General features: G+C 36.9%; 1 protein-coding gene across 2 annotated transcripts in view; it reads left to right on the top strand.

The window, feature by feature from the left end:
• Window positions 1–12,539, top strand: part of UEVLD (UEV and lactate/malate dehyrogenase domains) — a 45,376-nt gene that overhangs the window by 7,119 nt on the left and 25,718 nt on the right. For both annotated transcript variants that reach the window (XM_045808636.2, XM_045808637.2), the window contains 3 exons: window positions 2,681–2,746; window positions 8,199–8,362; window positions 11,850–11,985. In XM_045808636.2, coding sequence (XP_045664592.2) covers window positions 2,681–2,746; window positions 8,199–8,362; window positions 11,850–11,985 — 366 coding nt within the window. The remainder of the gene's footprint in view (window positions 1–2,680; window positions 2,747–8,198; window positions 8,363–11,849; window positions 11,986–12,539) is intronic.

Below are 12,539 nucleotides of genomic sequence, written 5' to 3'. Positions count from 1 at the left end.
CATGTTTGGGCTAAAATCAAAGTGTTGACAGGTCTCAACTCCTTTCTGGAGACTCCGGCAGAGATCTGTTTCCTTGTCTTTTTTATTATTTTTATTTTTTTTAAGTTTATTTCTTTTTGTAATCTCTACATACAAGGTGGGGCTCGAACTCATGACACTGAGACCAAGAGTTGCACGCTCTGCTGACTGAGCCAGCCTGGCGCCCCTCCTTGCCTTTCTTGGTTTCTAACGCTGACCCACATTCTTTAGCTCTTGATCTCTTTCCCCCATCTTCAAAGTGAGCAATGTTGCACCTCTCTGACCATTCTTCTGTAGCCAAATCTTTGTTTTTAAGGACCAATGTGATTAGATTAGGCTCACTCCAATAATATAAGATAATTTCCCCATCCCAGGGTCCTTAACTTAATTGCATCTAAAACGTCTCTTTGCCAAATAAGTTAACATATTCACAGGTTCCAAGGATTAGGATATTGGGCATCTTTGGAGGCCATTATTCTGCCTACCATATGGTTGATTCTGAATTATTAATAACAAAGCTTTAGTTATCTTGTTCGCTTATAGTTACCTAAGAACAATTTTACTTCAGTATCTTCTAAAATTTCTGAGCACAACCCATACTTGGAGATACATTTTTTTAAAAGATTTTATTTATTTATTTGAAAGAGAGCATGAGAGAGAGAGAGAGCACAAGCATCAGGGAGGGGTAGAGGGAGAAGCAAACTCCCTGCCAAGCACAGAGCCTGATGTGGCACTCGATCCCAGGACCTTGGGATCATGACCTCAGCTGAAGGCAGATGCTTAGCTCACTGAGCCACCTTCGTGCCCCTTGGAGATACATTTTATATCGTGACTCCATAGACACACAACTGAAATACTGTGTACACTCTGGCATTTTCTATTCCATTCCACTTCATTTAAAAACAAATGCTGATTGAGACTCACTAAATTGATTTTAGGACCCACAAATTAGTCAAAACACACAGTTTTGAAAAACTTCTTTGTTCTACATGGGTATGTTTTATATTTGAATTCATTGTGTTAAGAAGTGTGTCTAATTAATATTTATTTATATATTAGAAAACTCGAGGAGTAATTGAAGTATTTCTTAGGAATAGCCACTGTCACATGTAGAAGAAATTATTAAATTCTAGCCCATCTGTGGCTGGCCTCTCTTGATTAGCACCCCATGATTTGGTGCTGCATAAGTGCCTGGGATGGGGGATATCACAGCTACTATTTATTGAATGCCTGATATGTTTCCAAATGTTTTATCTGCATTATCTTACATATTTTTTACAACCAAAGCTGTGAGGTAAGTGTTATCATCTTCATTTTTCCGAGAAAGAACCTGAGGCTCAAAGAGTTTAAATAACTTGTTCAAGTACACGGGAAGTTAGGGTTGGAGTCGGGTTTGTACATATGTCTGTCTTGCCCTCTGTTCGCATACGGCTTGTTCTTTTCAATGTCTTTCTTCATCATATAGACTTAAAACGTCATTATACCAGTTAATTCTTATTCTCATTTCTTCTCTTCAGAGAAAATGACCCATGATGCCATTGAACTCTCAAGCTATAGGATTAATATTGTTAATGTCCATTTTGTTATTGAAGATGTGTCATAATCACTTCTATTTCGGATTTTTGAATCATTTGATTAGACAATGTATATTTACACCTGCAGCTCCTCTACCACGTTTCTAGGTTATTCTGTGTTCCTGAATAACAGTCCCTCTTCCACTGCTCTTTTCCGTTTTAGTTTTTACCATGGAATGATCCTTTTACCCACTGTTACCTTTCACTTATATAATTCAAGGTAAACATTTGTGCTTATGCACCCTCTTGGTCTTGCATCTTCTGTCAGCCTGGTGTCCTCTTTTCCCTTTCTAATATAGGTCATAAAATTTATTTAGAATTTTTCCTCCCGCTGCCTAAATAGGATAGTTACTGAGGTACTAAGAGGATTACCTTCCTAGACAGTTGGGTAATTTAAAACTGGAGGTAGTGTTTTCTGTATTCAATTCAGAGATGAGGGCATTAATTCTCCACCTCTGTATCTCCACCACTGTATACAGTCATTGATGGGTAAGTCGAAGTCTCAGGGACATGAAGGTGTAAAAAAGGTTGAGAATAATGCAGTTAGAGAAACTGAGGAAGATAATTAGTGATCTTCCGGAAGGGTAACTTTAAAAAATAAAGCTAACATTCTTTTTTTCTGATTATAAAGTTATAGTCTGGTATCTGAAAGTGATTATAACTGATTTGTTACACATTATAATTATTTGATAATGTCCCCACATTTTATAATCCTAAACTTCTTAGATGTGTTTTCATATTATCTCGTTTGATCCTTATGACAACTTTATAATGCAGTCCTACTCTCCTTGTTTTGTAGACGATGAAACTGAGGGTCAAAGAGATTGAAGTAGTCGAAAGTTGCATGTGTCTGAGTGGGAAAGTAGGCCTAGAACCTTTCTATATCAAGCCCTGCGTGTTTTCAGCTGCCCGCTTGCCTTTCTAAGAAAACAGTACCTTGTAATTCCCCCTTGTCAACATATTTATAGATTCCTAGGTGATGAACTTAGAAATTATGTGTGCTTCTGTACGTGTGTATGTGCAGCACAAACTTTAATGCTGTTGTTTTCTAATTTTAAGTGCATATTTTGGGGCTTTTTTTCTTGCAGTGTTTAAAGATAGTTCCCAGAAAGACCTGCTGAATTTCACTGGCACTGTTCCCGTGATGTATCAGGGTAAGTGTGGCGCTGGAGAAAATGTGGGAATTTTGTAAAAGAGCAATTAAACAAGAACTTATATTTATGTAGTTCCATAACATTTCTAAAGTATTTATTTTCTAATCAGAACCTTATTGGGTATAGCAGAATGCTGTTCCGTATAGCAGAATGCTGTTCCGTATAGCAGAATGCTGTCCCTCTAGGCTGTGGCCTGGATTAATATCAACAGATTCAATTCAGTTCAACAAATACTAACTGAGTGTCAACTACGTGCCCACTACTCTCCTAGGTGCCAGTGTACAGAGGAAGGTAAGACAGATGTTGGGGAGGAAGACCTTCCTCTGCCTTGTGGTCCTTTGAGGTGAACTTAGAATCAAATTGACATGAGATCGACACAAAGGAGAAATTCAAACTTAATAGACATACGTATGAGGGATGCACACAGACATGAGATTCCAAAGACCCTGAGCCAATATGAAGCTCATATGAGCTAAGGAGAGGGGAGGGGCCTGTGGACACAAAAGGGAGAAAGATCCTTAGCAAGAAGGGAAAGGAGATGCTTGGAAAAACAAAGGTTGCCCTCTTAGGCAGATGAGTTTTCTTGGTAAAGGGCAATCTCTGTTAAGAGCTCTCTTCTTCCTATAGACTCTTCTTTCCAGTGTAAATGTAGGCATTTGAGAGGGAGGCAGAGAGCTTTTCCTGCATCTGCTGGGTTTCGATTACTTTTAACTCAAAATAGTCTTTATGCCAGAGTGGCCCATCTTGGGCAGCCTGCCCTGGGCCCCTACACAGACATAGGCCTGCTCTTATGGAGAGTTCTCGTTGCTTTCCACAGCAAAATGCAAGGATCACACCTTCTTCTCCATTATATCAATGTTTTGTTACTCTCCCTTTCCGTCTGTATGATGTCCCCATTCTGTGGCTGAAACTGAATCTTGGCCTAGTCAAGTAACTTACCTAAGACCACACAGCAGTATCAGGCCATAACTTGAAACTCCAGTAGGAAATTTGGGGCCATTAGAGCTCAAAGAAAGGAACATATTTTCAGGTGGCCTGACAGGCTAAAATAATTAAGTGTTTGCCCAAAAAAACAAAAAATCACTAGCTCCCCTGTAGTGAACTCTTCCTATTTGTCCAGACCTACTTCTATCAGGGTTCAACAGGACTAGTCTTTCAGATAGGTATCATAGGTGATTGCTTATGTAGTATGATGTAAAGAACACCAGTGAAGCATTGGTTCTAATATATTTCTCTGAAGGGGTGCCTGAAATTCCACAACTAAACATTTATTCCTCATTTAAAATGCAAATAATCCCAGGAGGGATATTATCCAAAATCACTAATACACAGTGCTGTGTTTATAGAAAATGCTTGCTAAATATTTATTGAATGGTTGAGTTTGTTTATTTGATTACTGACTAATAAATGAATTTGCTGGGCACATGAGAGAGGAGGTGCCCTGAAGAAAGGGCTGAGGAGGATCTGAAAACAAATGGGGAGAGAACAGTGGAGTTTGCTCCTTAAGAGATTCAGCTCTGTACTGTGGGAATACACTGCTCAAAGGACACCAAGCAGCTGTATTTTGGGGGACTTTTTTCAAAGTAGGTGCTTCATTACAGTAGTCCCTAGACTGTTACAAACCCTTCTTAATTTCTTCCCCTCCACGATGGCTCATCACCCGGGGTGCACTCATGTTTTATTCTGCTTCTGTTCTCGTCCCACCATGACACCTCCTTTGGCACAGGAAATGCATAGGAATTCAGTGTGGTTTTTATACACAGGAATGTGGTTGGAGATGAGAGTAGATAGCAGTGAGCTCTGCAGAAATTGCAGAATTGATTTTTTCCCCCTCCTTGCTCCTCTCCTGCCAAGCTCTTAGACTCTTTTCTGGCTGCCTAGAGAACCTTACTCAGACCTGTTTCCCATTACTTGTGTTCTGCATTTATTATGGTTAAATGCTAGAAAGAGAGAGAGAGACAGAATTATTGCCCACCCCAATGATTGACTGGTTGATTGATTTTGTTCCCAATTCTTACCCACCCCAGTGATGTCAAGGGTAATAATATATTAGCAGAGGCGCTCATGAATTTAAATGAATCACTACTTAGTAGCGTTTCAGTTTCAAGGACAGTGTGGGGAAGTAACAAGAGGGCATAAAACTTATTTTAATATCATTGGTATGATGCCCCTCATTGGCATTCTGCATCTCCGGGAGCCAAGGAGTTAATTCATTGATTCTTACATTGAGTCTTCCAAAGTAGTAATGGTACCTGTAGTACTTTTATTTTTGCAGTACACTCTTTTTTTTTCTTTGCTTTTGAGTAGAATTATATCAACTCAGTGTGATGCACACTAGTTATTTCCTGCTGATCAGAAGGTCACAATGTATTATCTTTGTCATTTGTAAAATGGTACAATAATAGAGCCTCACTCTAGAACTATGAGGATTAAATGAATTACTATAAGTAAAGCTCTTGGCGTAATGCCTGGCACATAATAGATGTTTAATGTTGACTATGATTATTTGTCTGCCTATATTTCTTTCAGTTCCTAGTTTTGTTTTTGTGTTTTTAAAGATTTTATTTGTTTGAGACAGAGCGGGTGCACAGAGGGAGAAGCAGACTCCCCTCTGAGCAGAGAGGCAGACCCGGGGCTCAATCCCAGGATCCTGAGATCATAACCTGAGCTGAAAGCACTTAACTGACTGAGCCATCCAGGCGCCCCTCCTAGTTTTATTAGTATAATAATACATACTCATGCTAAAAAAATTTAAACAATTGAGAAAGGATGAGGTTAAGCTTGTAACGAGCTTCCCACCCAGTCCTATTCCCCCGATGAATCTTCCATTGATATTTCCTTAGGTAAACCTGCAGACATTTTCTAGATTATTTCTTATCTCTGAGATAGTGTCAGGGTTGTGATGACTCTTTTTCTTCATCCACTCGTTCTTTAGAGATGTGTATTCATCTTAATAAGATGATACCCATCTGAACTTTATTTACAGCTAACTTAAATTATATTTTTATGATACAGTTACTTCAGATCTGAGGACTCTACCAGGAGTTCTGACTCTTCGGTGGTGAATTACTGAAAGCTAAATGGGCAGGGTAGGAGGCAGGGCATTTGCTGACAGAAAAGAATGGGAAAGAAGGAAGGAAGAAGAGAACAGAACAACAGTAGTGAATCTTACCAGTTAGACACGGGAATCAGGCTCACCAGTTGCTTTGCCAAGCATGGGCTATTAATGTGCATGGACGCTGCTGGGGCAGGACGTTAAGGGAGGCAGCAGATCCTTGGTCAATTAGGAAGATACCATCAGTAGACATTTCTTTCCTTTTTTTTAATATGTAGTGGTCAACACAGAAAGTGGCAGCATCAGGATTTGGCCTACGACTCCAACTATATTACGAAACAAAAAAATTTGCATGGCCTAGAACAGTGGCTTTCAAATGTTTTGATTGTGACGCACAATAAGAAAGACTTTTATATACATAGCTAACATGCTACATAAATGTATAAATGAAACACTGTACCACCTGTCGTATATTCTATTTTCTTTTCAATTCCATTTTAAGATACTGCTTGCAGCCCACTAAATTAATTCTGTGACCTGTCATAACCACAATTGGAAAAACACTCCTCCGGAGAGTATATAACATTTGACAGAGTTTAACTACTTCTGGAGGAATTTGATGGTGTGTCTCAGTACCTGTTGGTCACTTTGTGGTGCTGTGATCACATGACTTTATAATCACAGAATTATCTATGGATCAATTGCTATGTCTATACACAAACTGTAAATACTTAGACGCTATGGTGACGAATGTTAACTAGACTTACTGTAGTGATCATTTTGCAATATATACAGATATCAAGTCATTACGTTATACAGTGAAACTAATATGTTATATATCTCAATTTAAAAAATTGTTGTTAAGACTTAGACAAAAGTAGAAGAGGAGTGTGGTTCTGAGAACTACTGAAATACAAGTATTAGGACATTTCTATAATGTACTGATTTTCAGCCCTACCTGCACTTTAGAATTACACGGGAAGCTTTTAAAAAATGTTATCCACACCCCATCCCATTGAATCAGAAACTTTGGGGGAGTGGCCTGGATACTGGTATGTTTCCAAGTTCCTTAAGTGCCTCTAATGTGCAGACAGGGCTGAGTATCCTCGTATCATTAGAGGAGGAAGCAAGATGAGAAAAGTAGCTTTCAGTGGGAGGAAGATTTCCTTAGTAAGAAAAGGAATGCAGGGGAAAATAAAACTTTTTTTTAAATTTAGACTTGGCCTATTTCCAAAATGGGTTTGAGGTAAATTGCAAAAATTGCCAACCCTTCATGATGCTTACCATGTCATATGTCATTCTAAGAATTTTACATACCTTAACTAATTCCATCCTCACAACAACCCTATGGGGTAGGAGCTATTATTATTTCCATTTTATGGAGGAAGGAATTGAGGCACAGAGAAGTTAAGGAACTTGCCTAAAATCATATAGCTAGTCATGGGGGAAACTAGGATTCGAACCTGGGCATTCTTGTTCCTGGGCAGCCACGTTCATAAATACAGTGAAAGACATGCACTAAGATTATGAAAGCAGGAGTGACTATCAGGAGATACAATAGAACAGCTAAGGTAATTGATCAGATTTCTCGTTTAAGTTTAGTTTTTACACTTTCATTAGGTTTAGCTTTGGGCTTCCTGGCATCCAGGGCCGTCAGAGATTTTTGCTCTCGGTAGGCATGATGCATGTACGTGGTTAACACTGGAAGTGCATATGCACTCGAGTTCCCGTCTCTCAGTACACTGAAATTTAAGTGGACGAGCTCCAAGTTCTGTGTGTGTAACCCAGCTTGTTTGCACTTAATGAGCAACTTGAGGGTCAGTATCAAATGTATCAAATTCATCTTTGTGGATTCACTCATTTGTCATTTGTTTATTCATTCGCTCACTCTTATTTATATAAGAAACCTTTATTGTCAGCCAGTGTGTTAGGCACTTTACTTGGTGCAGGGGATATAGAAATGAATAATACATAATCCTCTGGAAATTGACATTGTGAAAGGAAACACAGACCTGTAGGCAAATAACTTCAATGCAGAATAAGTGTAAAAATAGAAATGTCCACTACCTTTCAAGAAAAGGTCAAAGAGCTCTGCTTGAATGGAGCAAAGAAGGTTACATAGAGAAGCTGCTGTATCCCAAATTCCTGGCACAGTAGGCTCTGTAAATAGTTATTGAATTGGACGAGCTGGTCGTTGTCTTAATTAAATTTCTTCAAGTGTTATGCTGGTGCTTTAATGGGAACATAAAAATGGAGAAGTAGGCCTTGATTTGTGGAAATCCTTTATATACATACATACACTTGACCATACGCCTTAAAATGCCACCGAGCTGTACGGTAAATATAATGTGTATGCTTTGTCATTGTTTGAAAATGTGTTTATTTTGTCTCAAATAGGTAATACATATAATATACCAATTCGTTTGTGGATTTTGGATTCCCACCCTTTTGCTCCCCCCATTTGCTTCTTAAAGCCAACTGCAAATATGGGAATCTCAGTGGGAAAACATGTGGATGCTCAAGGCCGAATATACTTGCCCTATCTTCAAAACTGGAGCCATGTAAGATCAGTTTGGATTTTCTTTTAAAAGTTTTTATTTTTCTGAGTATTTATCCTAATGGCACAAATAAGTTACTGAATTTTCTTTCAATGGTATTCCTCATATGGACTTTAAAAGTATTTTGAAATTGAGCTCCCTGGAGTCCCCAAGTTCCAGAACCCCAGTGACAGACAGCAGCGTGCATGAAGTGCTTTCTCCAGGTCTGAGGCCAACTCTTACTTGCGCACTCTCTTCTGGTAGTTGCTCAGTACTTTGTTGATAAAGCACATGAAAAGTTAGTAGCAAGATGTTCGACATTATTTCCTAGTCCCTCCTTCTTAAAGATTTTTATGTAATACGTGTATTTATTTGTAGTTTTGCCTGTTTTTGACCTGTATGTAAATTGAATCATACTGTATAAAATCTTCCGTTGCATGTTTTGTTTTAACTGAGCATTAAGTTTTAAAAATTTCTTCATGATGATATATGTAGCTAATTTATTTGTTTTGTAAGTTCTCACATGCAATTTTGTTTTCTGTATTTTTCATATACCATTATATTGAGCACTTCTCATTTTAAACAATATTTTCAAAATACGTGGTCTTTAATTGGTTGCCTGATGATCTTGCATAAAAATATTGGCACGATTTATTTACAAATTGGTCTGTTAGAAATTTAATGAAGAGCATCCTTAAAGATAAATATATGTTAACATAAATGTATACATATTATAAATCTTTAATAATTTCCTAATGATAAATCTCTAGGAATGGAATTGTTGGATCAAAGTTTATAAATACTTTGAAGGCTATTTTATATATTGCCAAATTGGCCTCCAAAAGCCAGACAAAATGTATGTCTACCATCACTTGAAATCAGTGTAGAATCCCTGTTCTGCAGTGCCCTCGTTCTAACAGAAGGTACTATCATTAAAGCAAAACAAACCTTTGCTTGTCTTTATATATTTACTTAGAAGGATGTAGAGTATGTTCTCATTTTTGTAAGTAATTAAGATTTTTATGAAAGGATAATTTAGAATATATTTCTGTGTATCCAGGAAGTTGTAGGACAGGAGGACCGGAAACCCCTGAATGAGAACAGGGATATGTCAAGAGTCAAGTGAAGTTGGAGTGAAGGATGGTGTTAGGATTACAACTTTTTATTTTATATACATCGCATCAAATGGTGTGCAATTATGGACATGTTTTACTTTGTCTTTACGTTTTTCTGTATTTTTCATATATATAAAACCTTTAAAAGAAGAAAAAAAGAAATACAAAAAGAAGGGATGCACACCAGGTCGTTGGTAGTGGAGGTTAGATGGAGGGACATTGACCTTTTACTTTATGAATTTGTATGTCATTTGTATTATTTGGTGATTTTAATAAATAAGATTGCCAGTTAAATGTGATAAACAGGGCATAATAAAAATTTGTCATTTGGAGGGACAAAAATGATATCTTAATGTTTAGTTTTTTGACTATTTGAGAAATCGAAATCTTTTTCATATATCAATCGATCATGTATGCTCCTTCTTTTTTGAATTGTCTGTTTATCTCCATCCATATTTACCCCCCCCCTTTTTTTTTTAGCTATCCTCAAACAGTATTTTGACATTTGTGCCCTGTTGTGGGAATTCATATTTCTTGTTTCCTTTTTCTGGTTTTCATTGGCATCTCTTTTCATATTTTGTTTGTATGGTAAGTACTCAGATAGATATAGGCTAGTTGAGGTTGTGCTGGATTTCAGTTCAAACAGTATTGATTTCATTTTATTATTCTGAGCCTCTTTATTGTAAGCTAAAATTTTAAACTAGAACTGGTCTTAAGAAGACATTATATTATTTAAATTTTCCCTATTAAAAGTACTACAGTAACTTTAAGTTGCTCATGCAGTTGCAATTGTAATTATGTCGTAGAATTACATAGAATTTTGTAGCTGGAAGAAATCTAGAGGCTGTCTAGGCCAAGGATTGCAGACGTTTACCCCAACAGATTCAATGTGCTGTGTTAGACCTACAGAATTTTGTTGAACAGGAAAGTGCTTTTGCTTTGTTTTGTTCTTAATATGAATTTGAATGCCTATATGTATACTCTTTCCAATTTGCCATAATAACCATCTCCCTAAATTTTCTCATACTTGACAACTTTATACATCACGTTATTATCTGCTTGGTCTTTAAAAGTGCTTGAGTTTTTGATCCTAATAACTTCACTGTCTTAATTATTATAAATAGTGAAACTCAGACTCTGAGAAATTAAGCACTTTTTAAAATAAGCTAACTACTAAATATTTTTAATAATAATAATATATATTTTATACTCACAGCATATAGTTTGCATGCATTTGTTTCTCATAACAGCCACTTGGGATTTATTATTCATATTATATTGCTGATAACACTGAAGCTCAGAGAGGTTATGTGGATTTCACTAAGGTTGGTTAATAAAAGAAACAGTACTGGATTAGATAATATTTTATCAGTGTTACCTTTATAATGTGATAATGCTTATATAGGAGATTGTCCGTTTTTTGTTTTGGGTTTTTTTTGTTTTTGTTTTTTTACAGATTTTATTTATTTATTTTGAGAAAGAGACAGAGAGAGAGTGCATGCACACGTGAAGCAGGAGGAGGGGCAGAGGCAGAGGGAGATAGAGACTCTCAAGCAGACTTCATGCCAAGTGTGGAGCCCAGTGCAGGGCTTGATCTTATGACCCTGAGATCAGGACCTGAGCGGAAACCAAGAGTCAGATGCTCAACCGACTGAGCCACCCAGGCGCCCCTGTTTTGTTTTTTCTTTTAGAAGATATACACTAAAGTATTTAGAGGTGAAAAGGTATTAGATTTGCAATTTATTCTCAATTGGTTCAGAAAAGTATAGAGAGGGAAGGAGACTGAGAAAATATATGTGCTAAAATGTTAACATATGAGTGAGCTGGGTAAAGAGTATATGAAAATGCTTTGCACTTATTTTTGCAACTTTTCTATAAGTCTGCAACTATTTCAGAATTAAAAAGTCAAAAAAAGATACACAGTTCCTGAACGTAGGTACTTTGCTATAAGCACATTCATGTTATTTTCCCATCTTTTGGAGATGTGGATTAGCATTTCTCTAATTTTCAGTTAAAAGAATTAAGTAATTTCTCAGTTAAAAGTATTATGTAATTTGGGGGCACCTGGGTGGCTCAGTTGGTTAAGTGTCTGCCTTTGGCTCAGGTCATAATCTCAAGGTCCTGGGATCAAGCCCCACATCGGCTCCCTGCTTAGCAGGGAGTCTGCTTCTCCCTCTCCCTCTGCCCCGCTCGTGCCCTCTCTCGCTCACGCTCTCTCTCAAATAAATAAATGAAATCTTAAAAAAAAAAGTATAATGTAATTTGTGTGGTAGTTTTCAAAACCTAAGAGCATAATGCAAAACTTTCTTTTGGTTAACTTGATAACAATGTATAGGTTAACAAGGTAGTATTCTTTAGGAAAATTTTTGCAGAACTTTTCCATTTGTATTCTGCAGCCTAAATCTGTCATTGTTGGACTAATTAAAGAGATGATCGCCAAGTTTCAAGAGGAACTTCCCTTGTATTCTCTACCATCATCTGATGAGGCACGGCAGGTGGACTTGCTAGCCTATATTGCAAAAATCACTGAAGGTTTGTATTTTTAATCATCAGGGAGTTATGAATTTATAATTTCTCACTAATATCCTTTACTCTCTGCTACCGGATCTCTGTAAGTAAATATAGTCATGTATCTGTACGTATCTGCGTTGAATCAAAAATTCCTGTACATCTATTGTAGGGTAAGTGTTACCATGCGGTTCCGATAAATGTGGCTTCTTAAAATGTAAAATATTACTCTTATACAGACAGATAAAATAATTTATGTTTTGTTCAAAATTACTTGATATGATGATCCCAAACCTTTTTCATGATATGTTTATGTGGTTTTTGCCTCATTCAATATTTTAGATCAGAAAATTCATGATTCTCAGTGTTTCTCATTGAGGATAAAGCAAAATATCCATGCTTCTAAAATTCAGTAAGGCGTTAAACATTTTTGCATTATAGACCAGAGAGGTAAGAATCAGGATGTTTTCAGAATTATGGAAATCCGATTTTTTAGTCTCATATAATATTTTTTAAATGTTTAGAAAGATACTTTATTTTTAAAGGGGTAGTGTCTATTTAGTAGAATATTTACTGGG

The sequence above is a fragment of the Ursus americanus genome, chromosome 24 (genome assembly GCF_024610735.1).
Source record: "Ursus americanus isolate L20-20 chromosome 24, mUrsAme1.1.p, whole genome shotgun sequence".
Taxonomy (NCBI): Eukaryota; Metazoa; Chordata; class Mammalia; order Carnivora; family Ursidae; genus Ursus; species Ursus americanus.
This window is presented reverse-complemented; position numbering and strand designations above follow the sequence as displayed.